This window comes from Symphalangus syndactylus, chromosome 14 (assembly GCF_028878055.3).
Source record: "Symphalangus syndactylus isolate Jambi chromosome 14, NHGRI_mSymSyn1-v2.1_pri, whole genome shotgun sequence".
Lineage (NCBI taxonomy): Eukaryota > Metazoa > Chordata > Mammalia > Primates > Hylobatidae > Symphalangus > Symphalangus syndactylus.
In genome coordinates, this window is record NC_072436.2 from 117,614,172 (window position 1) to 117,639,343 (window position 25,172).

Here is a 25,172-nt window from a genome sequence, read left to right on the forward strand (position 1 = left end):
GGGAGAGCCCACTGGGTAGAAGGAACAGGGAGTGGCTAGGGTAAGTCCCCACTCTCAGAGACCCTGACATCAGCGTCACCTGGAGCAGAGTGGCCCAGCCTGAGACTCAGAGCACCAAGACCCGCAGGCCTGGACCCACCCTGGTCCCCCCGTCCCAGCTCCATTCTTCACCCCACAATCTGTAGCCCCCAGCCCTGCTCCGTGAGGCCTGGCCAGCCCCACAATGCCCCTCCTTGCTCCGCAGATGCTGAGCCTGCTGCTGCTGGCGATGCCCGTCCTGGTGAGCCCGGCCCACGCGGCCCCTGGTGAGTCCCAGCCCGGGTCTACCCTGCCCCTCACCACATTCCACAGGTCAGGGCCTGGGTGGGTTCTGGGGAGGCCGGGCTGGCCCCCACACAGGGAAAGGCTGGGCCCAGGTGTGGGGCTGCTTCCTGGTCCTGACCTGGTTCGTGCCCCAGCCCCAGGCCAGGCCCTGCAGCGAGCGGGCATCGTTGGGGGGCAGGAGGCCCCCAGGAGCAAGTGGCCCTGGCAGGTGAGCCTGCGATTACACGACCAATACTGGATTCACTTCTGCGGGGGCTCCCTCGTCCACCCCCAGTGGGTGCTGACCGCGGCGCACTGCGTGGGACCGTGAGTCTCCTGGGGCCTGGAGGGGTGGGCGAGGGCCGGATGTGAGTCCTGGCTCCCAGGTGCTCCTGGGGGCTGCCCAGGGCCCTGAGTGGGAGCCTCCACTGCCCAGGGACGTCAAGGATCTGGCCAACCTCAGGGTGCAACTGCGGGAGCAGCACCTCTACTACCAGGACCAGCTGCTGCCGGTCAGGAGGACCATCGTGCACCCACAGTTCTACACCGTCCAGATGGGAGCGGACATCGCCCTGCTGGAGCTGGAGGAGCCTGTGAACGTCTCCAGCCACGTCTACACGGTCACCCTGCCCCCTGCCTCGGAGACCTTTCCCCCGGGGATGCCGTGCTGGGTCACTGGCTGGGGCGACGTGGACAATGATAGTGGGTCTGGGGACAGTGGGAGGTGGGGTGTAAAATCTCAGCCACAGCCCAGCCCCTGGGCTCCCTCTGGGCTCCAGGTGGGCATTGCCGGGCCCCCTCCTGAGGCTGCACCCTCTTCTCCACCTGCAGAGCCCCTCCCACCGCCATTTCCCCTGAAGCAGGTTAAGGTCCCCATAATGGAAAACCACATTTGTGACGCAAATTACCACGTTGGCCTCTACACGGGAGACGACGTCCGCATCGTCCGTGACGACATGCTGTGTGCGGGGAACAGCCGGAGGGACTCCTGCCAGGTGGGCCCCGCGTGTCCGCCTGCCCCCCGCACCACAACCCCCACTCCCGGGCCTGGTCGGCGAGCACTGACCCCTGACCTTCCCAGGGCGACTCTGGAGGGCCCCTGGTGTGCAAGGTGAATGGCACCTGGCTGCAGGCGGGCGTGGTCAGCTGGGGCCAGGGCTGTGCCCTGCCTAACCGGCCTGGCATCTACACCCGTGTCACCTACTACTTGGACTGGATCCGCCGCTACGTCCCCAAGAAGCCCTGAGCCAGGCCTGGGGTGGCCACCTGGGTCATTGGAGGGCCAGCCCCTCCTGTCCAAAACACCACTGCTTCCTACCCACGTGGCGACTGCCCCCTACACCTTCCCTGCCCCGTCCTGAGTGCCCCTTCCCGTCCTGAGCCCCCTCCCCTGTCCTAAGCCTGACCCCTGCACCGGGCCCTCCAGCCCTCCCCTGCCCAGGTCGCTGGTGGTGGGCCCTAACCCTCCTGAGCGCTGGACCTCATTAAAGTGAATGGAAATCACTGGTGTGCATCGCTGTGTTTCTGGTTGTGGATGTCACTGGGGGAGAAGGGCTCCAGGTGTGCTGAGGACAGCTGCTGGAGTGTGAGGTCCTGGCCCTCAAGGCACAGCCAGTCACTGTGGGACGGGGCCTCCTGGGCAGCCCTGGTCCCCGGGGCTGGCTTCTCCCCACACGATGCATCCAGCATTCGGGTCACACAGAGTCACTCGGGCAATTTAGATGATTGTAAAGGACAGCCACGTCCCTGCAACCGGGTCAAGACAGAGCATGGTCGCCGGGAGCCCCGATCCCACGCTTCCCACAAGGTCTTCTCCCGGCCCCTCCGTCCACTGCTTTTGCTTTGCCTCATTGCTTCCTTTGAGATAGGATCTCACTCCGTCATCCAGGCTGAAGTGCAGGGGTGTGATCAGGGATCCCTGCAGCCTTGAACTCCTGGGCTTCAGTGATCCTCCCATCTTGGCCTCCCATGTAGCTGGGCCACAGGAGTGAGCCACCACACCCGGTTAATTTTTGTATTTTTAGTAGAGATGGGGTTTCGCCATGTTGGCCAGGCTGGTCTTGAACTCCTGACCTCAAGTGATCCGCCTGCCTCGGCCTCTCAAAGTGCTGGGATGACAGGCGTGAGCCACCGCACATGGCCTGAGTTTCGGATTTTCAAATTCATTCTGAGGTCTTTCTCTTCATCAATACGTGAGCCCTTCGCATCTGGCGAGTGTTGCATTTTATCCCAGGTTCTTGCTTGCATTTTATATTTGAACATGATTACACTCATAAATGAAATGTGGGGCTATTCTGGTTGAAAAAAAACTCTCTAAAGAAACATTCACTCTTTCCTTCCAACTGTCAGATGCAGAGATGTGCATTTAGTCTCCCGAATCTCTGCAAATGACCTCTGTCCTCACAAGGGGTGGACTCGACCCCCAGTGCCCTCTCCAGCCCCACGTGACCTCTGCCTCTGCAGCCCCTGCAGGCCCATCCCCCGGCTCCTGTTCTGCAGGCCCAGCGTCTTGTTTATGAAGATGGACCTGGAACTCGGGCCCTCCTTCCTCCCTCTGGCCCATCCCACCTTCTAGGGATCAGAGAGAGTGCGGGGTGACCCCCAGTGAACACTGAGCCCCTAGAAGCACTTCCACACGCCCAGTGGAGGTTTTGCGGGGTGGAAGTCGGAGGGAGGAGACCCCGAAGGGAAGCAGCACGGCCCCTCAGGACAGGGCTTCCGGTATCAGGAAAGGTGGACAGCAGGGGCCGGTCACTGGGTGGATGGGGCGAGGCAGGCTCCAGCCCCAGAGCTTCCCAAATTAGATCCAAGATCCCTGGGAAGCTCAGTGAAGCTCAGCCCAGTCACACCGGCAGAAGTGAGCGTCAGCCTCAGCAGGAAGGGGTCTCCCAGGACGTGGCAGGCAGGCTGCTGGCCAGGGCTGCAGCCACCTGCGTTTTGACAGGGACGGGGGGACCTGCTCCAAGATCACCCATGTGGCTGCCGGTAGGAGGCCCTGGTTCCCTGTCACAGGGGGTGTGAGGACGAGGACGAGTGGGGGTGGACAGGGTTCCTACTGAGGGGACAGTGCCCAGGTGGCCAGGTCACCGCGGACAGGTTTCCTACTGAGGGGACAGTGCCCAGGTGGCCAGGTCACCGCGGACAGAAGCAACCCCAGGTCTCCCAGGGTCCTGGACTACAGGAGACCCCACCAAGCTGGGGGCCATCGCCAGGGCCAGGCCCCCCTCCCTGCTCCTCAGCTGGCTCTCCTGTCCAACGGTGGGGGGAATGGCACCATGTCACAGGAGCGCTGAGGCTCAGGGGACGGTGCGTGGAGCTTCTTTCTCCCCAGCAGGCCTGGAATCTGGGTGGTGTGGAGCACTCTGCGGGGAGCGGTGTGCTGGGGCACAGGCAGGAAGACAGGGTCCCCAGTGCTGTGGGTGAATTGAGTTGGGACAAGTGAGGGCCCTGAAGTCCCCGCCTGTAGGGACTTGGGGACCTGGTTCCATGAAGACGCTGCCCCTCAGGCTCCCTCCCCACTGGGTGACATCGCCCTGTTAGGGGCACCCTGGGCCGGGGACTCGTGGCTCAGACCCCACTCCCTTGTGTGGGGTGGGACTGTCTTGCCTCCCCTGAGGCCGCCGTGAGGGAGGAGGGTGCCCTGTCGTGGATGCACTGCTGTCCCCGCATGCTGGCTTTGTCCTTATTCATCACCAGGAAAAACACTGGACTCCAGTTCTGAGCCTTGGCTACCCCACATGCTGGCGTGCAGGAGGCCAAGTGTGTGCCCGGGAGGCCATATCCTAGTGGGTGGTCAGGCAACTCCCCCTACCCGTGCCTCAGTTTCTCCACGTCAAAGAGGGGATCCCTGACCTAGAGGGTCTCAGCCGGACCCTCCAGCCTGGCCTGTGATTTGGATCTGGGGAGGGCAGGAAAGTCCTGGGCACTGCCCAGGGCCCCTAATCAGCTGAGTCATCAGGCTGGGGCAGCTAGGACGGTTAGAAGGGCCAACTCAGGCTGGGCCGGGAGACTGTCCCCATCTGATCTGCCGCGCAAGCACGGGACCTGCTGCCGGATGTGGGGACAGCGACTTCTCGAAGGGTGGTTGTCACGAGGGCCTGAGCTGTCTCCATGGGGCTGCTGGGCCTTGAGCTGGGACCCTCCTGAGGAACCCCCAGGACTGGGCTCCCAGAGGATGAAGGAGAGGGGGCGGGTGTGCCCCGAGGGAACCAGGGAGGAATTCTCGGAGGGGGCGGCACTGACAGGAACACTCACCTCTCCCTCAGCCCTAGCCCTGGAGCAGAGATAGGGTGAGAAGTGCTTGCCTTCTGTCCTTCCCTGCTGTGCCCTTGACTGAGCCGGCCACTTGGTGCCAGGGCTGTGGTGTCCACATAGGGATAAATGGAGGTGACGACCCTTCTTTGCAGATGTGCAGAAGGAACAGGTGGGGCCGTCTGTGGAGCTCCGGCCTCCTCCTCTGTCCTCCCGCCCTGCCCGACAGCAGGTGTGTGGCCACCCCTACCCCCCACGCCCAGCAGGTCCAAGGGTCAGGCAGGCCCTCCTTCTTCTCCGTACAGTGGGCAGACACCATGGCCCTTGGGGCCTGTGCCCTCCTGCTGCTCCTGGCTGTGCCCGGTGGGTGACCTGGCCTGGGTGTGGGGATGGGGGGGCATCTGCTTCCTGCCTGGACCCCTGATGGGGGTGAAGCTGGGGGCTGGCCTGAGAGGGAGAAACACGCTGAGCCCCCACCCTGTGGGGCCCCGTCTCCTCTGGAGACTGCACCCCTGGCTGGAGGCCCGGCTGTCTGTGCCTGGGGACAGAGGCAGGAGGGAGGCGCGGGTGGGAGTTGGGAGTACGGGAGTTGGGGGTGCGGGTGGGAGTTGGGGGTGCGGGTGGGAGTTGGGGGTGCAGGTGGGAGTTGGGGGTGCGGGAGTCCTAGGCCCCGGAACGCTGGTGATTTCTCCCCTGAGCAGGACCTGGAGGGCGGGGAGGAGGCCCAGGCCTGAGGCCAAGCTCCCGGCCTCCAGCTGCCGTTTATGGCTCGTGGCTTGTCCCACCCAGCCCTGGGCCAGTGAGACAGCAGCTGACCCAGCCTCACCAGGCCGGGCCTCTCCACTCAGGGCCAGGCCCCACCCCGGTGTCAGCATGAGGCCTGGCAGGTGTCTGGCAAGGGCCTCTAGAGCCTGCACACCCCTCCCCTCGGCAGCCCCCTCCATCCTGGGCCCTCCGTCTCTTTCCCACAGGTGTGTCCCTCAGGGCTTTGCAGCCAGGTACGTCTCTGACAGGTGTGGGGTGTTGGGGAGTGTGCTGGCAGGAAGGCCTCGGAGGGACCCTCTCCTTCCCTGGGGTCCCACTGGGGGCCCGGGGAGGTCACAGTTTGTCACTATGGTTTCTGCTCGCATCTCTCGGTTGAGGGGGGCTGGCTGGGGTCTGCTGCAGGGCTGTGTCCCTCACCACCACTGCAGTCAGTCTGGACCTTGGGAGATGCTCTGAGGCCATGAAACAACCTGGCCCTCCTTGAACTTCCTCCCCGCAGCATCCCCACCGTGGCCTGGGAACCCGCTGGGGGCTTTGCTGTGTGGGACAGCCCGTGCCCCACTCCAGACCCGCTCCCTATCTATAAATATCTGCGTCTGTCTACATCCCAGCTTCCCTTCCATTCAGCCGAGGAGCCACACTCCATCGCCAGCAAAACTATCCGGCTCAGGCGGCCCCAGGTGTGGCCAGTGGGTCTCAAGCTGACTTCCTCTTCATTTCTTTTTAACTTACTGAGGTGAAGTTCACAGAAGATAAAGTTACATTATCAAGTGTCCACTTCAGAGGCCCTGAGCACCCTGGACAGTGCTGTGTGCTCCCCCCCGATTCTATCCAGCTCCGAACCTCACCACCACTCCTGACGGAAACCCGGGGCCCACCAGGCAGTCACCCCAGCATCCCAGGCCTTCTCGGGGGCTCCACCGTTCTCTGAGCCCCTTTCTAGCCACCCAGGGGCCCTCTGCAGCTTTGCCACTGCCTCTGTGAGCCGTGATTAGTTTGTGGAGCGTGGGGCTTAGAAACCGCGACCTGGGCCCCAGGCGCGCTCACTGCTCCAGAGGTGTCATTTCTGCTGCACCCACGATGCTTCTGGGGAGAGCCCGGCAGAGCAAAGTCCTCAAGAAGGCAGGGAGGTGTGGTGAGGGAAGGCTTCCTGGAGGAAGCGCAGTGGGCTTCTTGGGATCCCCACCAGGCACCCCTTCCTCCTTCGACTTAGGGTGTGGCCGGCCGCAGGTTTCGGATGCAGGAGGCCGGATCGTGGGGGGCCACGCTGCCCCAGCTGGCGCATGGCCATGGCAAGCCAGCCTCCGCCTGCGGAGGGTGCACGTGTGCGGCGGGTCCCTGCTCAGCCCCCAGTGGGTGCTCACAGCTGCCCACTGCTTCTCCGGGTGAGTGTCTGGGTGGGCAGGGCCAGTCTGAACGTCCAGGCCCCAGTGGGGCATGCGTCAGTGCAGAGGCCTCCAGTTGGTCTAGACTCACACTGAGGTTTGGAAACTCTCAGCTTGTTTCCTTCCAGTGGAAAGGGAGGGGCTGGCTGCCCACCCTCTGTGAGGTTCTGCCGGTCTGCGCTCACATCTAGGGACAGACAGCTCCCTCCCTCCCCACTGCCTGTCTCTTCATGTGGAGCTGAGCTTGCAATCCGCCTCCTGACCAGCCCCTGCTGCTCTCCGGCATGCTGCTGGCTTTTCCAGGGGCTGGCAGGAACCCCAAGGTGCTGCCATGGCCCTTGGGCCCTGGACGGTGAGGCCATTGCCCAGGCTTTCTGCATCCCAGACCCAGGAGGGAAGAGCTGGGCTTCGGATGCCCGCAGGGGTGGGGTCTGGGCGGGGCCGACGCTGACCTCCAGCCTCTGCAGCTGGCCCCTCTCACCCGCCCACCTTCCCTACCAGGTCCCTGAACTCATCCGACTACCAGGTGCACCTGGGGGAACCGGAGATCACTCTGTCTCCCCACTTCTCCACCGTGAGGCAGATCAACCTGCACTCCAGCCCTTCAGGACCGCCGGGGTCCAGTGGGGACATCGCCCTGGTGCAGCTCAGTGTCCCCGTGACCCTCTCCAGCCGGATCCTGCCCATCTGCCTCCCGGAGGCCTCGGATGACTTCTGCCCTGGGACCCGGTGCTGGGTGACGGGCTGGGGCTACACGCGGGAGGGAGGTGAGGAGCCCCCGTGGGGACACTGGGGTGGAGGAAGGCAAGGGCGGCAGGAAGAGAGCTGGCTTGAGGGACGCTGATGCCACCACCTGCTCCTGGCGGCCTCCACACCCGGCCAAGGCCGCCCCCATCGGCCGTCCCTTTTCAAAGCCCGTCGTGTGGATCCAGAGCAGCGGCCAAATGTCAGATCACAACCCACATGCCGTGACGAGGGTCACGGTGGCATGGGACTTGTGTCTGGCAAGGTCTCCCATCCCCGCAGTGCAGGGCCTGGTGCCCCAACCTTCCCTGAAGCCTGTCCCCCTACCCCAGAGCCTCTGCCACCCCCGTACAGCCTGCAGGAGGTGGAAGTCTCCGTGGTGGACACAGAGACCTGCCGCCGGGACTATCCCGGCCCCGGGGGAAGCATCCTTCAGCCCGACATGCTGTGTGCCCGGGGCCCCGGGGATGCCTGCCAGGTGAGCCCACCAGGCCGTGACAGAGGACGGGGGTGGCTGCAGCCCAGGAGGGGCTCCCCATCTTCTCGGCTCCCAATGCTCGCCTTTTCTGCCCTCAGGACGACTCCGGGGGGCCTCTGGTCTGCCAGGTGAACGGTACCTGGGTGCAGGCTGGCATTGTGAGCTGGGGTGAGGGCTGCGGCCGCCCCAACAGGCCAGGGGTCTACACTCGTGTCCCTGCCTACGTGAACTGGATCCGCCGCCACATCACAGCCTCAGGGGGCTCAGGGTCTGGGTACCCCAGGCTCCCCCTCCTGGCTGGCTTCTTCCTCCCCGGCCTCTTCCTTCTGCTAGTCTCCGGGGTCCTGCTGGCCAAGTGTCTGCTGCACCCGTCTAGGGATGGCGCTCCCTTCCCCGCCCCTGAGGGCAGGAATCCAAGTGCGATTCTTAAATAAGTTACTATTTATTCCGCTCCGCCCCCTCCCTTCAAAAGCTGAGTCTCCTGCATCAGATTATTGCAACATTTAACCTGAATTTAAAAGCACACGAAACAAAGGTGTCAACGGGAATCTCGCGGCCAGCGCCCCCAGACGCAGGGCAGGCCTGATTTGCACCAGGGCCGGGCGCGTTACTCCACGGGGTCGGCTCCTTAGTGATGTGTCACCATCTCCGAGTCACAGGACGCTTTTGGAAAGGCCCGAGCGGAACGGAAAGGGTGGTGGCTGGAAGGGGAGGGTGGTGAGGGTGTGACAGGCGGACAAGAACTCAGACTGTGAGTGAAGGTGACATTGGGCCGCGGTGGCCGCACCTGCTGCCGCCAAGGGCACAGGGCCCCCAGTGAGGGTCCTGTAACAATTCGAGGCCTGAGAGGACGCAGCCTGGTACCTTCCCCTCGCTGGCAGGTGCCTGGTCTTCATCCCACAGACGCGGCTTCTCTAATGACGGGACGCTGACCCAGTCGCCCGCACAGCCTCGGCCGGCAGCAAAACTCGGAGAAGCCCGAACCAGAACGGTCAGAGGCTGGCAGGGCCCAGCAGCTACTCCTGCTTCGCTGGGCAGAGAACCAGGGCCTGGGCTGTCATCCTCCTCGGGCCTCTCTGCTCACAATGGGACCCAAGTCAGGGTCCACGCACGGTTCTGCCTGGGCCACCGCCCCAGCGGGGCCCCCAGACCCCAGTGCCAAAGCCGAGTACGACACCAAGCCCCCAGCTAAACGGGGTCATCTGCACCACCCCCTGGCGCAGGGGTGGCTGAGGGGGACCCTGGTTTCTCCAGAGGACACTGGGGGACTGTGAGGTACAGCCCCCGCCTCTTCTCTGGGGGGTCACCGACGGGCACGGGAGGCTCCGTTTCTGGGGGTTCCAGGGGCACCATGGCCCCTGAAGAGGAAGCTCTGGGTTCTGGGGTCACACTGTGGCTGCCGTCCAAGAAAGGGTCTCCACTGGGGCCCCCGAGGTCCAGCGGCTCGAAGGCAAAGCTGGGGACGGTCAGGTGCTCGGCCCGGCAGGAGGCCTGGCCCCAGCGGTCTCCCTTGGCTGCAGGGTCCCCCCCGGCGCCTGAGCCCTCTGTGGGCTCCAGGGAGTCCCTGTGAGGGGTGGTCTCACAGGACGGGGTCCTGCGCCTCAGTGTGGTGTTGCTGCCCTCCGCCGCGGGGGGCCGTGCGGAGCCCTCGTCCTCCACGGGGGGTTCCACCGAGATGCAGGGGGGGCTCATCTTCTTCTTCCTGCGCGCACCCAGAGTGGGCTCCGCCTCGGGGCCCCAGGCCTTCGCTTCCCCGGGCTCCCCGCTGCCCAGCTCTGCCGAGGGCCGCCACTGCTCGTCCGCCCGGCCCGGCTTGTCCAGGAAGCCCTGAGCGTCCACGCTGTAAAGCCTGCGCAGGTCCCGCTCCCCGCTGGCCACCGGAGAGGCTTCGGGGCCATGGGGCTCGGCTGCGGGCTGCCAGGGGCAGGCGGAGCTGGTGATGTGGCTGACCTCCTCATCGGCCAGGTCCGAGGCCTCGGTCTCCTCTCCGCCTGGGGCCGCCGGCCGGCTGGAGACGCAGCGCTGTCCGAAGGTGTGCCTCCGGGTGCGGACGCTGGCGGGCTGTGGGGAGCGTGCTGGGGACTGCAGGGAGCCCCCCTGGGACACCGGCCTCACCGGGGTTTTCTCGCCAGGCTCCGCAAGGTCCAGGGTGTCCCTAGGGCCGTCCATCTGCCCTTCCAAGGAATCGGTGCGCACAGCCTCCTGTGGGGGCGTAGAGTCAAAGTGAGGGGCAGGGCCCTGGGAGAGCCCTATCAGTGGCCAGGGCTCGGAGACCCCTCACCATCCAGGTCCTGGAGAGGCCAAAGTGGGCATGTTCCCTGGGTGGCTCCTGACCCTTGAGATGGGGCTGGAAGCCAATGGCGCGGACGTCCTAGTCTCACTCCTCACCTGTGTGGCTCCTGGGGAAAGCCTGTACCCGCTGCTCTGTGGGCAGAGGTGCCATGGCCCCCAGGGGCACAGAGCTGAGGCTGTGGCCACCTCCCACCCCTGGACACCAGCAGCCCAGCTGGGCACCCCCAGGACGGCGCTCTCCTAACTGCTCCCGTGCGGTACCGGGCTCTCGTACTGGGCAGCAAGAGAGAGGCAGGCGCAGGAAGAGGAGCTGAAGCTGCAGGTGGGCAAGGCTGGGACATCTGAGCACAAGCCAGGACCGAAGAAGCCGCTGTCTGCCCACCATGGGACCCATGCCCACGTGGGGACTGAGAAACTGCCGTCTGCCCACGTGAGGCCTGAGAAACTGCCGTGTGCCCGCCGTGGGGCCTGAGAAACTGCCGTGTGCCCGCCGTGGGGCCTGAGGAACTGCCGTCTGCCCACATGAGGCCTGAGAAACTGCCGTGTGCCCGCCGTGGGGCCTGGGAAACTGCTGTCTGCCCACCACGGGGCCTGAGAAACTGCCAAGTGCCCGCCGTAGGGCCTGGGAAACTGCTGTCTGCCCACCACGGGGCCTGAGAAACTGCCATGTGCCCGCCATGGGGGCTGAGAAACCGCTGTCTACCCACCATGGGGGCTGAGAAACCGCTGTCTGCCCACGATGGGGCCTGAAGCTGTGGGTCCAAGGAGAAGACTCAGGTCCCCGTAGCCGGGAGCTCTGTAGCCACAGGTTCACAGGCCTGAAGACCCACCTGGGCCCAACACTCCGAGACCCACCCAGCAGCAAGCAGAAAACTTCAGAGCCCCAAGGACCCAGCGCCACGCTCCTCCTGCCTTGTCCTCGTCTGCTGGTCCTTCAGATGAGACAAGGCATCCCTGCAAGCCCCACACCCCCGCCAGCCTCCGCTGCAGGCAACGGCTTCTCCTACCTGTCTGCAGAGCAGCCGGCTGAGGCTGGGGGAGCGGGCTGTGCCCCGAGGGGACAGGGCGTGGAGGGGCTCGCTGCTCCTGGCTGGGGATGACACAGCCAATGGGATCTGGAGGGAGGCACAGGACTCCGCGGGCGGCGAGTGCACAGAGGCAACGGAGCCTGGGGCAGGGAAAAATCTAAGCTGGCAGCTCTGCCCCTGCCTTCCTGCCCAGCTGCCACCCACTCCCGTCCTCCCTCAACCCGCCACCATCCTCCTTCCTGGCCAGCCCCAGCCTGACCTGTCCTCCCTCTCACCCGCCCACCCCAGTCCTCCCCCCATCTGCCCACACCCGGCCTCCCTGATCTGGCCTCCACCGTCCCTCCTGCCTGCCCCCATCCTCCTTCCCGCCCATCCTCCCTCCTGCCCCACTCTGGCCTGACCCATCCTCCATCCTACCGGCCCCCATCTTCCTCCCTGTCCAGCCATCCTCCCTCCCACTGCCCTGTCCTGCTTCCCACCCAGCCCACGTCTTCCCACTGGCCCCACCAGCTGCCATACCCAAGGGGGTGCCGGCCCCATAGGTCTCCATCTCCACCTCCTGCAGCGGGCGGGGGTGGGGCGCCGAGGCAGGCACCACGGGCCTGAACATGTAGCTGTCGTTGGGCAGCGAGAGCATCCTGGACACGGACACCTTGCGTGCGACCAGGAGGCTTGGGGCGTCCCTGGCGCCCGGACTCTCCTGGGGCGAGGGAAGCCTGTCCGCGTCCACCCGGCGTGCACCCCCGGGGCCCTGCGCCATCTCCAGCTCGATCTCGGCATCCAGCTCCGCGTCCTCGCGTGCCTCCTTGTTGCTCTCCTCCAGGTGCTTCATGAGCACGGCCACCACCACGTTCACCAGCACGAACTGCGCCACCAGCACGAAGGTCACGAAGTAGACGGGCGACAGGGCCGGCAGGTAGCTCAGGCAGTGCTTGTCCTCACGGGTGCACTCGCGCAGCGTGTCCTGCGGTGGGGGGCAGCTGCGGGCCGGGGTCCACACCCACCCGCGGGCGCCGCCCTGGGAGTGCCGTCCCCTTCCCCCTGCCTGGCAAGGACGGAGCCGACCCAGTCCTGGGAGAGCCTGAAAAACCGCGGGGGCTGCCAGGCGTCAGGGACACGGCCGTGGCGGTACCTTCATGATCCCGTTCCAGTTGTCCCCGGTGGACACGCGGAACAGCGTGAGGAAGGCCATGCCGAAGTTGCTGAAGGTGGCGTGCCTGCTCAGGCCCTCGCACGGGTTGTCTTCGCTGCACTCTGCGGGGAGGGGGACCCCGCCCGTTCAGCCGCGCCTGCTCCGGGTGGAGGCAGGACACGCACCCAGCCTCCACATGCCCCCTGGGGAGCCCAGAGGCAGGGTCAGCCTGGAGAATGTAGATGACGAGGCCGTGGCAGTTCGACCTGCCTGGCAGAGGCTGACCCTGGGTGTGAGGCCGGAGCCCCTGGGCTGAGGCCTCTGCTGCCGCACCTTGGCTGGAGCTCATCGGGCCTGGCGGCTGCGACCCCAGGCCCCAGAAGAATAATTGTTGTCTGTGTCTGTGACTGTGCGTGGGGAGGGATAGGTAGGCGCCGGCTGACCGGAATCAAGCTTACCCAGTGGACAGACACTGGACTGTGGCAATGTCACACCCACCATCAGGACAGGCCCGGGGGGAGGGACCCTGCAGGGACTGGGCTGTCTGAAGTGGAACCCAGCAGGGGCAGGGCTGGCCCGTCTAACGAGGGTCCCCACCTGCCCCGCCCAGCCTGGGCCATCTAAGGAGGGTCCCCACCTGCCCCGCCCAGCCTGGGCTGAGGCTGAGGCCCGGGTGGGGGCCTCAGGAAGCTACAGCCACCAGGTGAGGGGACACAGCCAGCATTTGTCTCCTGGAACCACGTGGCGCTGGGGATGGCGTGTTTCCAGATGTTTGTGTGTGCACGTCTCCAGGTGTACTTGCTTCCCCTCATGTGTGGCAGGCATCCCTGTGTCTGTGTTCCCGTGTGCACGTCTGCACACGTGTCACAAACCTGGGCACATGCCTCTGCATCGACACGAGACTCGGCCTCATGCAGAAAAGGCTCTGGAAGCAGGGCCGGGTGAGGACGCCCAGGAGGCGTGTGGCCCCGATGAGGCCCCACGCTATTTGCAGGCATGTGCCTGCGTGTGAGTGGATGGGCACAGGGGCACCTGTCAGGACCCCGTGTGTGCCAGCAGGAGGGCGCAGGGGCCACTCACCCAGCCTCCCGAACAGCTCCACTCCCAGCGCAGCATAGATAAAAAACAGGAGCATGAAAAGAAGGCCCAGGTTCCCCACCTACACAGGAGAGAAGCAGAGCCGGGTCAGACGGGCGGGCAGGGAGGCCTCAGCCCACCCTGCAGGGCACTCGGCGCCTCGGCCACCAGGCCCCACCTGCCCACCCTCTCCCAGGCGCTCCCGGCCCGAGCCAAGTGGAAGCAAGTTCCCAGAGCTGGGCGGGGACCCCTGTTCCTCAGCCCCATGCCCCTCTTGGGGCTCCATGACCTCACCAGGTAGACAGAGGCCACCCCTCCGTGCTGGCCCGCACTGGCTTCTCTCTTCCTCCGCCCTGCCCCTGAGCATCAGCCTCTGGCCCACAGCCCACTCCACTCTCTCCGCCCAGGAGGTTCCCCAAGGCCTAGCATGCTCTCCCTGGGGGCTCTGGCCTGCCCTGGTCAGCGGCTACCTCAGAAACCCCATGGTGGGGCCCAGGCCAGCACGCAGCTGGAGTCCGGGCAGGCGGATCCGGGCCTCACCCCTCCCCTGCCACAGCTCTCTCGTGAGCCACCCCACCTGCCCCATCATTTGCACACACCGCCCCGCCGGGCGGCGCACCCTCCAAGGCTGGCCAGGCCTGCCCAACTCCACGCTCCTCCCCTGCACAGCTGAGCACCTGGTGGAGCGGTACGGGGCCCTCAGGAGTGTTACTCGGACGAAGCTAGGCACACCACTGAGGACAGGGTGAGTGGGGACGGCTGAGGTGGGAGGCAGAAGACAGGCAGGGGGCAAGTGACAGATGGCGCAGGGATGGGAAATGGGTGGGAACAGGAGGTGGTGCCGGGTGCACAGGCAGCCGTGGGGGTGGGGGTGGGGGGTAGCTGGGAACATACATGGCTGGGCTGGTGGATGGACGGCCACACGGGGGTCGGATAGGTGGACTAGAGGTACGGACGGGACAACGCGTTGGGTCTCTTCGCTTTGGAGGCCAGAAAGGATCTGGGCAGGGGCCAGGGGCACAGGAAGCAGGGAGGCTGGGCTCGTGTGGGCTCCGAGGGGTCCCGGGCCTGCGGCCGAAGCCTGCATCCTGGGCGTAGTCCTGTGCCCACACACACCCACCTTGGCCACCTGCTGCCCTCTGCCTGGATGCCTCCGGCTCTCCACGGCCCCTGCCTCTGGAAGTGCACCGGGGAGGTGGCCCCGGTTATGAGTCTTGCCCAGAGGACTGAGGCCAGAGGGCAGCGGCTGGATCCACCTCTGCCAGCCCAGCCAAGCCACGCACTGCACACAGCAGGGACACAGCTTCAGCCGCCGCACAACCGAGGGACCAGAGAGACAAGTGAGGGAGAGAGGGGGACAGTGAGGTGCTCCCTGCAACCCCGTCTTTCGGGGGCCTGAGCTGAGGCTGGTGCGGGCTCCACCTACCTGAGGCAGGGCTTGCACCACAGTGTCCAGCAGGGCGCGCATGCCCGTGGCCATCTTCAGCAGCTTCAGCACTAGGGCCGGGAGCTGAGCGTCAGCAGGGCTGGGCGGACCCTCTCTGCTGCGCGGGGACCCTGGCCGCCCCTGCCCCTCACTCCCACCCAAGGCCGAGCCCCCACCCTCCACCCGCAGAGGGCACCTGGCGGGCACCTACCACGGGCAATGCGGAGCACGCGCATGATACGGATGATGGTGGGGTTGATGGGCAGCGCGGCGCTCATCTCTATTTCCTCCAGCGTGATGCCCATGAGTGACAGCAGCACGATGGCCAGGTCCAGCTGGTTCCACCTGTGTGGCCGCAGGCTCAGCGCACGCGTCTGGGGTCCCTGCCTCGGCTCAGCAGCATCCCTTCTGCAGACCCCCGTGGAAAAGCCTGCGGCCTCACCTGCCCCAGCCCCTAGAGCCCCGAGGGGCCCCGAGAACCCAAGACGGCCCTGCCACACACACCTGTCCTTGAAGAACCGACGGAACCCAAATGCCACTAGCTTCAGTGCAGCCTCGAAGACAAACACGATGGTGAACACGTAGTTGCAGTACTTGAGGGCCTCGTCCAGCGACTGGAGGGGGAGGGTCGGGCTGGTTGAGGTGGGGCTGGGGCCACCCCTCTTCCCCCCGCCCCGGCTCCCACTCTGCACGCCCGTGAGTGCCCCCACTGGCCGGCCCTGGAGGCTCCCAGGTCAGCTCAGTTAGCTCCTCCCTGGGCACCGGGAGCCTCTTCGGCCCACCTCCAGCCCAGCATACAGGAAGTGCCCCGTAAGTGTCTGATCAGGTGAATGAGTGAAAGGTACCCTCCCAGCATCCACAAGCCCAGCTGAACGCCACTGTCTCCGGGAAGCCACCCTGAGTCGCCAGCCCATTTCACACCCTGCAGCCGTCTGTGCACCCCGATGGCAGTGTCCTGACCTCCCACCCCGTCCTCCACTGACCTGAGCACTCGGGGACATGGGGACATGGGCGCACAGGGCCCAACTCTGAGCACCGACGGTATGCAGCCTGCGCTGGGCTGGGAGGCGCTGCGCAGATGGACCTGGGAGCACCCCACCCTCTGAGGACGAACCTCCAGGGAGGGAAGACCCTGCACCTTCCAGCCCAGGCACTTGGCCTCTGGCCACATCCATCCTCGGCTCCACAAAAAACGCTTTCCACAGAGCTGAGTCTGTTCAGCCTCAAAGGCTTACTGCTACCCAGAGGCTACCTCCTTCCTCTGGAAGGCTGGGAGGATGACGTCCTTCCACTGAGGAAAGGAGGGGGCTGCAGGGGGCCCGAGTAAAGGAAAACTCCACCTCAGGCCTGCCTGTCTCCAGCCTCCTCGGATGGGACGCTCACGGCCTGCCAGCCCCTCTCCATGGGTCGGACGCTCACGGCCTGCCAGCCCCTCCCCATGGGTCGGACGCTCACGGCCTGCCAGCCCCTCCCCATGGGTCGGACGCTCACGGCCTGCCAGCCCCTCCTTACGGGTGGACAGTCATGTCCTGCCAGCCCCTCCTTAGATGGGACGCTCACGGCCTGCCATCCCCTCCTCACGGGTGGGACAGTCACGTCCCGCCAGCCCCTCCTTACAGGTGGACAGTCATGTCCTGCCAGCCCCTCCTCACCGGTGGGACAGTCACGGCCAGGCTGGGGAGGGGCCCAAAGGACAAGGGGAGGGGAGTTTCAATCAATGTTAAAAGAAAGACCTGCGTTCACACAAAACCCCACATCTCCCACGCAAACGCCAGCGAGGGCTCAGCGGAGCGCCAGTCCAGGGTTGCGCCCTCTGTGTTGGCTGCCCCACTGGGGGTGCCGCAGCCCCCGGGCCCCTTGCGGCTCTCGCACCCACCTTGGGTTGGTTATAGTGCTCTATGGACATGGTGATGACGTTGACGCAGATAATGAAGGTGATGAAGAGGTCCAGATAGTGGCTGGTGCACAGCGAGTGAATGGATCGGCGGGTGGGCGAGTAGTCGGCATAGTAGGGCCGGCGCTGGGCCTCTGCGGGGAGGGCGGCCATGAGCGCCGGGCGGGAGGGTTGCCCGGCGCTCCTCACTCCTGCAGACCCCATTCTCCTCCTAGGTGGCTGAGTGTAGGGTAGAAGTGGGGGCCCACAGCTCATGTGAAGATGGGGCTGGCCCTGCCTCATGGCAGGGCTCACGTAAGACTGGAGAAGGGGGACTCTCTCAGGGAAGGGACCCTGTTCTAGGTGAGATGCAGCTCCCTGGGGAGCTGGCTAGGCCAGGAGGCCTGGCCTGGAGCAGGCCTTTGGGGCAGGCCACTGACCTCTTCCTCACCAACGCGGCCACGTCCCAGGCAGCCCCCGGGAGTGGGTACGAAGCTGAGACGGCTCCCCCACATCCCAACTGGGTGCCTGGCAGCCCCCGCCCTCCTGGAGCTCCCAGGTTGGCGCAGCACGTGGCTGGGCCTCTGTGGCCTACTCCTGGTCTGGCCTCAGGCTGAGACACTGACGAAGGGCTGGGCTGGGCAGGGCAGCCCCACTCCATCTCTGGGTCTGGGCCCATAAGGCCTCACTGGAGCAGAGACGAGAGTGTAACCTGCCCTCTGGCCACCAGCCCAAGTCCCTCCCCGCCCATCCTCCAAGCGGCCATGGGCTGTGGTCTAGGGTCTGCCGGACTCCAGACCATCTGAAGTCGGTGCCCGAGTTCTGCGTGTGTCCCCCAGGCAGGTGTGCACTGAACACTCAGCCTCCAGGGCCCCTCCACGCACAGGGAGGAGCTCCCGCAGGTGAAGGCGTGAGCTGCCACCACACCCCAGGACCCGCTTCGGCCACAAAACCACACACGGGTGGGGACTGCTGGCCCAGGGCCTGGAAGAGCAGGATCCACCCCCCGCCCAACCCTCATGCTCTGCGGGCCGGCATGCAGTCACTGAAGCGCTCATCGCAGCCTGGGCAGCCAGAGGGGGGCCAGCGGCCAGTCGGGCTGGATCAACAAGGACACAGGACAGCCACAAGCCTGCAGGGGTGTGGGCGGCCCCTTGTTGCTCTGGGTGTCCTGGCGCACGGCAGAGATGCAGGCAGACTGCGAGCCGGACACAGCCGCATGCGTGCACGCACACAGCAGCCCGGACAACAGCGGGCGAGCGCAGCCCCTCCCCACGCCACACGCCCAGCACCTCCGGCTGCCTGTGCCCGCCCTGCGGAGGACCCCGGCAGGCCTGGGATGCCCGCCCTTCCCCGAGCAGCGGCCGCAGAAGCGGGGCCTGAGGCATGCGGGGCAGGGCCGGTACCTGGGCTGGGGAAAGTGCCTGGAAAGACAAGGAGACGGTCTGAGGGCCGAGGGCGTGGGGCACTCGGGCCTGGAGCCCTCCCTGCTCTCCCTCAGCCCCCCTGTCTCGGGGGCTGCGCTGGCTCCTCGTGCAGCGAGGACTCCGTGGGGAACCTGCCCCTTGGGCGTCGTGGATGGGGTTGGGGGTGTCTCCTCCTCTCCTGCTCCCCCACGGCCCTCTCGGGCCAGCCCCTCCAAGGCCCAGCCCCCATGCAGGCCCAGGCAAGGCGGGCGGCGTGCAGAGCCATTCGGGAAGGCCGGGGCGGGAGCGGGTGGGGCTGGAGGGCCCGGTGGGCACACAGGTACCGACCCGCCACCACCGCCGCCACCGGGAGCGCCTTACTCCTGCGCCTCCTCTCCAGACGCCGCAGCCGCTTCTCCTCACGCCGCCGCGCCTCCTCCGCCTCCTGGTGCTGCCGGCACTTGTGGAAGTTCTCGACCACGACGCCCACGAACATGTTGAGCACGAAGAAGCTGACGATGAGCAGGAAGGAGATGAAGTACAGCAGCATCCAGGGGTTGTGGTTCTGCACAGGCTGCGGCACAGAGGCGGTGGGTCCCCGCCCACCTGCCCCGCCAGGTGTCCTACCCAGGACGGCCCCACGAGTCCCCAGAGGCCAAGACAGCCGCTCGGGGGAGACCCTGAGGTGACCCAGCGCGACCCCGGGGACTGCCACCCGCCTGTGCGCACCTGCTGGTCGACACCCACGGCGTCCAGCCCGTCGTACATGATGTTCACCCAGCCATCCTTGGATGACAGCACGAACAGCGACATCAGGGCCTGAGGGCCAGAGCCAGGGTCACTGACGAGGGCTGGAGCTGGGGTCGCTGGCCCTCTTGCTCCAGGGGGTCCTGGAGACCCCCGACTCCCGCCCGGCCGCCTGGCCCACCTGGCCCAGGTTGTCGAAGTTGTACTTGCGCCGCACCCAGCGGTAGTGGGCGGCCCGGCACTGTGCCTTGGTGGAGATGTTCCTGATGTCGGTGCCCTCGCAGTAGTAGAACTTCCCTTTGAAGAGCTGACGGGGTGCGGCGGTCACCGCGGAGGGCCTGGCCCGTGCCCCACCCCACACCGGACTTCCTGGGGTGCGAGTGAGGCCCAAGCTGTCCCTCCCCCTCCCGCAGCGGCGCTGCTGGGAGCCACACTGGGAAGGCAGACGGGGCAGACCCCTGAGCTCGTGGGGGCCACACACCTGTACACCCAAGATGCCAAAAATGATGAAGAAGGCGCAGCAGATGAGGACGATGTTCCCGATGGGCCTGAGTGATGATATCAGCGTCTCCACCACCAGCTTGAGGCCCGGGGCCCGGCTGATGACCCTGGAGAAGAAGGAAGGATACACCACGGTCATCTATGGCAGAAGGGTCCCAAGGTGGGGCCGAGTGGGCGGCCTGCGGACATCCCAGGACTGCGAGAGTAATGGGCAGTGGCGTCAGGCAGGACTGCAAGAGGAGTAATGGGCAGTGGCGTCAGGGGACTGTGCTTCCAGGTTGCCCCGGGAGCCCACGGGTGCCCCTGCCCCCCCACCTCAGAGGCCGCAGGGTCCGCAGCAGACGCAGCACGCGCAGAACGCCCAGGATCTTGGCGCCACCAGCCGAGGCCATGGCCACGATGATGTCCACCAGGGACACCAGCACCAGCAGCCCATCCAGTAGGTTCCAGCTGCTCTGCAGGTAAGCGTGCTCGCCGGACAGCAGCCCCAGGGCCACCACCTGCGGAGGGCCGATGGCACTGAGCTCAGGCGGGGGGGGGGGGGGGGGGGTCTGGGGAGCTGGCACGCCGCTGGGTGGGGATGAGGGCAGAAGGGGGACCTGGGAACGAGGGCAGTCCCCGGGCCGCGCGGTACCTTCACCATCATCTCCGCCACGAAGATGGCCGTGAAGATGTAATTGGAGACGCTGAGGAAGACCCGCTCCTGCCGGGAGAGGACGGTGGGGGGCTGTGTCCACTCCACCCCTCCCTGGGGGTCATGGTGGCCCAGGATGATGGGGTTGGCTGACTCACGGTGCTGCCGGGGTCAATGTCAGGCCTCTCCAGGGCGATGGTGACGCAGTTGAGGAAGATGAAGACGAGGACCACATGATCAAACATCTTGTGCGTGATGACCTTCTGGCAGGAGATGCGGAACCTGGGTGGGCGGGAGCGGGTGAGAGGTGGGGCTGGGTGGCATGGACAGCAGAGTGGATTGGGGTCGTAGGACAGCCCTGGCCAGGCCTCCACTTTCGCCCCAGTCCCTGCGGTGTGAGAAGGGGTGCCCACTCGGAAATATCCACCATGTGCCAGCCCCACCCAGCAGGGACCTGGGGGCGGGGGTCCCGCGGGGTGGAACTAGCCATGCAGCCTCCTGACCCGGGCCGCCTCACCGGTTCTGTGGGGAGAAGAGGTAGAGGGCCCAGGCCTCGCGGCTGCGGCACCACTGGGGCTTGTAGGGCTCCAGCACTTTATGGAGGCGGAGGCAGCAGCTCTGGGGGATGAGGAGGTGGGGTCTCAGATCCCTGTGCCTGCCTGTCCGGCCCCTCAGCAGGGCCCTCTGTGCTCAGCTCGGCCACCCCTCCCAGCACCTTCTCAGCCTTCTCCATCCTCACGCCTCACCCGCTGGCCTTTGGGCTCTGGCTTTCTGGCCTCTGGGGCCCATACCATGGAGCCTCCCCCTTCCCTACCCTGGTGACAGCAGTGACCCGTGCTGGGGTCCACTGGGCCAGGTGAGTGGGTGCTCTTGGGTCCCCGACTCTGGGAGTGGTCCTTGACCCACGGGAGCCTGAGAGTCTGGCGGATGCCTGGCCCTGCCTCGGCAGCAGCTCTCGGCCAGTGGCTGACCCACGGTGCAGAGCCCAGCCCCTGTACGCAGGCGTACGTGGAGCATTGAGCTCACAGCCCCTAGACGGCAGCGGGGGGACTCTGGGATCATCTGTGGCTGAATCCCTGAACGCTGCTGGATTCCTCCCTGGCCAGGCCTGCTTCTCTCCCCTTCTGAATCTCCTCCGTCAACAACACGCCCTGAATCCCATCTCAAATCCCACTTCAGGGAGCCTGCCCCGGACAGAGGCAGGCGACGGCTGCGGGCCAGGGCCACGCACTCACATCCTCCACGTCGTCGTCAAGCTCGGCCACATCCTCACGGTGGCTGTCGATGCGCAGGAAGAACTCGCTGGGCAGGGCCACCATTTGCCCGTTGCGGTCGCGGCACTTGGCAGGTGGGAGGGCGGCCGGCCGCAGGGGCCGTGGGTCCAGGGACTCGGCCCGCCGCAGCGGGGTGGCACGGGGCCCGGGCGTGGCCCTGCCATCCTCAGCTTCGTCGTCGGTGCTGCCCTTGCCCTCACCAGACAGCAGAGACTCACGTTCCCCGCGCTGGCTGCGGCGCTTGAGGCTGGGGGCACGGCCCAGGCTGCTCCAGCTGGAGCGCCGGCTGCTCCAGGCGCCATTGGGGCCCCAGGGGGCGCAGGGAGAACTTCGGAGGCTGGCCTGGGGGGTGGTGGGAGTCAGCGACCTGGCGGCATCACTATTAACACCAACTGCTGGCATTTATGGAGCACCTACTGTGTGCAAGCCACACGTGGATCATTTAACGCACAGACAGCCCTGCCAGGGAGGCACGGTGGAGGCTGTGATTTTAGGGGGACACTGAGCCAGTCGTGGCGTAGCTCATGATGGTCAGCGTGTCCGCCTCGCAGGGGTGATGCCCTGGGCTCTGCTGGGTCAGGGGCCAGAACCAGCCCAGGACCAAAGTGCAGGTGGCCCCAGCGTCCCCAGGAGCACACTGGGCCTGTGGCTCCGCCTCACATCTGCCCCGCTTCCTCTCCTGCTAGGGCATCTGGCTCACCCCCGTGCTCCGTGTCTGTTGTGGGCAGTACTGTCTGGATTTCGTTTCAAAACTGCTCCCCTCCAGTACCCCTGGACCCAGAGAGATGCCCTGGCTGTAAAGGGAATCAGGCTGCTTCTCACGGCAGCGGAACCCCCCGCCTGGCCTGCCGTCTGTTTGCCGGGCACGCTTCTGCCCTGGCTTGCTTCAGTCTTTCTGTGCTGTGCGCTGCGCACGCTGCTAGACTGTCCGGCACACAGAGCTTCCGCGTCTGCACCTTCACACTGGAACTCGCGGAACAGCAGCCCCAGCTTCCACTTGCAGAAACCACAACACACTTTCTCAGTCTCTGCACAGGGCTGGGACTTTATGGGTGTCGGGGGTGGGACCCTCACTCATCTTTGGGGAAGGCTGTAAGAAGCCAGGCATGGAAAACCTGAAGGGGCCTGAGGGCTGGCGCAGAAGACGGTCCCTACCGGAGGCTTCTGGTCTCCCAGTGGCGGGTCCCCGGAGCTGCTGCTGCCACGTCGAGAATCTGGGAGGCTGGGGGCTGTGTCCAGGAATGGCGAGCTCTTGGGGGTAGGCATGGGCGTGGCAGCTGTGCACATGATGAGGGGAGGGGACAGGCTGCCTCGTCCCTCCAGGTGCCCGTTGGGGGTCACGGCCAGGGAGCACACCTTCAGCTCTGCGGGACAGAGGGACGAATGGGCCCCTAGAGCTGCCAGGCTCCCAGGGCCAGGAATCCTCCCACCTAGCAATTGCCCTATGTGGGCCCTGCGCGGCCAGCCTGGCGTACTCCACCCACCAGAACCCGGACCATCCACTGACCACACGCACCTGTGGTCTGGAGTTCTCTGAGCTTGTGGAAGTCGTCCTCCAAGTGGACAGACGTCTTGTCCTCATCCGTGTCAGATCTGTTGGCATCGCCCTATACCCCGCAAAGCACAAGGCAGGCATGAGGGGCCCTGTGAGTGGGGACCCTTCATGCCGGACAGAAGGCTGGACCAGCCTGGGAGATGGGGTGTAGACAGAAGGCCCAGAGGATGACGTCACTGCCAGGGTAGGCAGGGAGGTGAGGAATCTGCCTCTCCAGACCCACCCCTGCCCACTACGCGGGGCTCCTGGCCTCCTGGCCTCCTGGCTCCTCGTGGCAGCCAGCTTCCCTTGTCTATCCCTCACCTCTTGGCAGGCCTCCCACACCCCTCCCCTCGACCTGAAGCCCCTCTCTCTTCTCATTGCCCTCCTGGCAGTAACCCCTTCTCCCGGAAGCCCCTCTCCCTGCCCCTCACCTCTGCCTGGAAGCCCTCCACAAGGATGGCCACCAGCAGGTTGAAGAGCACGTAGTTGCCGAAGGTCATGAGGGCCACGAAGTACAGGGCGGCCCAGGAGGAGGTTGAGGCCATGCCGTTGTACAGGACCACGTTCCAGTCCTCCTGGGTCAGAATCTGGGGTACAGCAGGGGGCCTGGGGTGGTCAGCCCAGCCCCGAAATGCCCGCAAGTCCTTGGGACGGAGGCAGCTCTGGACGCGCAGGACGGCACATCCACCTCTCTGGGGACAGACTCAGCACCCAGCACCGCTGCGGGGACCCCGGGCACTACCTGGAACACGGTGACAATGGCCCACAGCAGGGAGTCGAAGTTCTTCCTGTCGGGTACGGTGTCTCCGGTGTCTGTCTTCAGGCTGAACTTGCAGCCGAAGAGGTGCATGCCCAGGATGCTGAGGGCGGGGGCAGGGGCGTGTTGAGGGTGGAAGCAGGGGTGTGCTGAGGGGAAGAAGGTGGGGGAGCGGGAGGGGGGTGGGAGGAGGGAGGGGCAGGACCGGCTCTGCCCGTCTCGGCTCTCCTGGTCTCCTACCCTCCCGGGGTGCCCGAGCTCTCTGGCTTAGAAGGGACTTCCTACCCCTACAACTCAGCAGTATCCGCTCTATAGGCGAGAGGACCAAGATCACAGATGGGACAGACACAGGGAGGCCACTCTGGCTTCGGGCGGCAACTGGAACCTGGGACACCTGCCTCATTCAGCCTCTCTGGACTGTGAAAGCCCGGCCTGCCTGGCTGCCCAGACTCCGGCCGACGCTGACCCTGAGCTCCAGGCTAGACTGGCACCCAGCGGGCGGCTCAGAACACCCCAGTTGGAGCCTGGTGCCCGCCCCATCCCCAGTATTCCGCTCTTATTTGAGTAAGTCCCCAGCTTGTCCACCTGGTGGCCCATCTCTGACCCCTGCCATCTGACTCCCTGCATGTCTAGCGCATGGCACACAGTAGGTGCCCAATCGGTGCTTCTCAAATGAAGGCAGCGGAGGCCGAGTGTCTGCAGATGCTCTGGGGCTGGTGGTGGGACGGCTCCTTCTCCTTGGGGGGTGCCCTGGGCCTTTGCCTCCCAGCTGCCCTGGGGTGAGACACTGGGCGGGCCGGGGAGTGCCCACCTGAAGATGAAGATAAAGAGCATGAGCAGTGTGCAGAAGGTGGCCACGTTGTCCATGGTCTTCACCAGCACCACGAGCTGGCGCCGCAGGGCTGGCAGGAAGCGCACCAGCTTCAGCACACGCAGCAGCCGGAAGGTGCGCAGCACAGACAAGCCACCGTCCGCCTGCCCCACGATCTCCCAGACACTGCGGACGGGTGGGGGTGAGGGTCAGTGGGGCCACGATCCCTGATGCCGGGCCCTCCTCCCACTGGAAGCAGGATCAGCAGCCAGGGAGCCACAGCGACCTGTGGGGCATCCCACAGACGGGAGCAGGTCTGGCTGCATCAAGGCGCATGAGCAGCTGCGGAAACACCTCAAAAGCTGCTTGATCTGCTGACGGCCCCGGTGGCTACCTGGCCCCCAGCGCCCCCCCCGGGAAAGCAGAAGCCTGGCTCTGGCCAGGTCGGGGAAGCTCCTTTGCCGAGGGCACTCTCCTGTCGTGGGCCTTCCACGGCCAGACCTGGCTTGTCCGTTCTGCTCACTCCCTCCCTGCCCTGGGGTGTGAGACCCCGCACCCCTCTCCACTCTTGAGGGATGAGTGTCCTCCTAGGGGAAGACAGGGGGCGTTTCCCCTCAAATTTTCCCAATCCTCTCTGGTTTAATTTTGTGGCAGCAAATGCTCCCCTAGCAGCAAGCATGATTCAGCCTTTTAAGCTGGACTTTTTCGGTGGGCCTGAGCCCTAAACAGCTCAGCCCTGAGGCCACTGCAC

The 25,172-nt window shown here is 65.6% G+C and overlaps 3 protein-coding genes across 3 annotated transcripts in view; 2 read left to right on the plus strand and 1 right to left on the minus strand.

Annotated features, from left to right (window-relative positions):
- The first annotated feature begins 223 nt into the window (after nucleotides 1-223).
- TPSB2 (tryptase beta 2) lies at nucleotides 224-1,549 on the plus strand. The gene is made up of 5 exons (XM_055241640.1): nucleotides 224-305; nucleotides 459-630; nucleotides 740-1,005; nucleotides 1,135-1,298; nucleotides 1,385-1,549. The coding sequence occupies exons 1-5, from the start codon at nucleotides 224-226 to the stop codon at nucleotides 1,547-1,549; spliced, it is 849 nt and encodes a 282-aa protein (XP_055097615.1).
- Nucleotides 1,550-4,855: 3,306 nt separating this feature from the next.
- On the plus strand, nucleotides 4,856-8,460 carry TPSG1 (tryptase gamma 1). Its single transcript, XM_055241992.1, has 6 exons — nucleotides 4,856-4,917; nucleotides 5,526-5,552; nucleotides 6,533-6,704; nucleotides 7,206-7,471; nucleotides 7,781-7,926; nucleotides 8,025-8,460. The coding sequence occupies exons 1-6, from the start codon at nucleotides 4,872-4,874 to the stop codon at nucleotides 8,358-8,360; spliced, it is 993 nt and encodes a 330-aa protein (XP_055097967.1). The 5' UTR covers nucleotides 4,856-4,871; the 3' UTR covers nucleotides 8,361-8,460.
- Nucleotides 8,350-25,172, minus strand: part of CACNA1H (calcium voltage-gated channel subunit alpha1 H) — a 66,039-nt gene continuing 49,216 nt past the window's right edge. The window contains exons 12-36 of the mRNA XM_063616962.1: nucleotides 24,422-24,607; nucleotides 23,596-23,713; nucleotides 23,285-23,440; nucleotides 22,833-22,923; nucleotides 22,472-22,680; nucleotides 21,278-21,658; nucleotides 20,560-20,660; nucleotides 20,201-20,324; nucleotides 20,043-20,111; nucleotides 19,724-19,908; nucleotides 19,389-19,515; nucleotides 19,089-19,214; nucleotides 18,890-18,979; nucleotides 18,509-18,734; nucleotides 18,161-18,178; nucleotides 16,758-16,909; nucleotides 15,386-15,495; nucleotides 15,093-15,226; nucleotides 14,882-14,952; nucleotides 14,576-14,758; nucleotides 13,459-13,537; nucleotides 12,379-12,500; nucleotides 11,766-12,210; nucleotides 11,226-11,386; nucleotides 8,350-10,128 (exon numbers count right to left, since the gene is read on the minus strand). Of these exons, the coding sequence (XP_063473032.1) occupies nucleotides 9,115-10,128; nucleotides 11,226-11,386; nucleotides 11,766-12,210; nucleotides 12,379-12,500; nucleotides 13,459-13,537; nucleotides 14,576-14,758; nucleotides 14,882-14,952; nucleotides 15,093-15,226; nucleotides 15,386-15,495; nucleotides 16,758-16,909; nucleotides 18,161-18,178; nucleotides 18,509-18,734; nucleotides 18,890-18,979; nucleotides 19,089-19,214; nucleotides 19,389-19,515; nucleotides 19,724-19,908; nucleotides 20,043-20,111; nucleotides 20,201-20,324; nucleotides 20,560-20,660; nucleotides 21,278-21,658; nucleotides 22,472-22,680; nucleotides 22,833-22,923; nucleotides 23,285-23,440; nucleotides 23,596-23,713; nucleotides 24,422-24,607 (4,678 nt within the window). The 3' untranslated portion in view covers nucleotides 8,350-9,114. The remainder of the gene's footprint in view (nucleotides 10,129-11,225; nucleotides 11,387-11,765; nucleotides 12,211-12,378; nucleotides 12,501-13,458; nucleotides 13,538-14,575; nucleotides 14,759-14,881; nucleotides 14,953-15,092; nucleotides 15,227-15,385; nucleotides 15,496-16,757; nucleotides 16,910-18,160; nucleotides 18,179-18,508; nucleotides 18,735-18,889; nucleotides 18,980-19,088; nucleotides 19,215-19,388; nucleotides 19,516-19,723; nucleotides 19,909-20,042; nucleotides 20,112-20,200; nucleotides 20,325-20,559; nucleotides 20,661-21,277; nucleotides 21,659-22,471; nucleotides 22,681-22,832; nucleotides 22,924-23,284; nucleotides 23,441-23,595; nucleotides 23,714-24,421; nucleotides 24,608-25,172) is intronic.

Bases quoted from the DNA above. Each gene is read 5' to 3' on its own strand.
- TPSB2 (XM_055241640.1), top strand. From the start codon at position 224: ATGCCCCTCCTTGCTCCGCAGATGCTGAGCCTGCTGCTGCTGGCGATG. The intron at 306-458 runs GTGAGTCCCAGC...TTCGTGCCCCAG, and splicing joins CCCGGCCCACGCGGCCCCTG to CCCCAGGCCAGGCCCTGCAG. The intron at 1,006-1,134 runs GTGGGTCTGGGG...CTCCACCTGCAG, and splicing joins GGGCGACGTGGACAATGATA to AGCCCCTCCCACCGCCATTT.
- TPSG1 (XM_055241992.1), top strand. From the start codon at position 4,872: ATGGCCCTTGGGGCCTGTGCCCTCCTGCTGCTCCTGGCTGTGCCCG. The intron at 4,918-5,525 runs GTGGGTGACCTG...TCTTTCCCACAG, and splicing joins GCTGCTCCTGGCTGTGCCCG to GTGTGTCCCTCAGGGCTTTG. The intron at 7,927-8,024 runs GTGAGCCCACCA...TTCTGCCCTCAG, and splicing joins GCCCCGGGGATGCCTGCCAG to GACGACTCCGGGGGGCCTCT.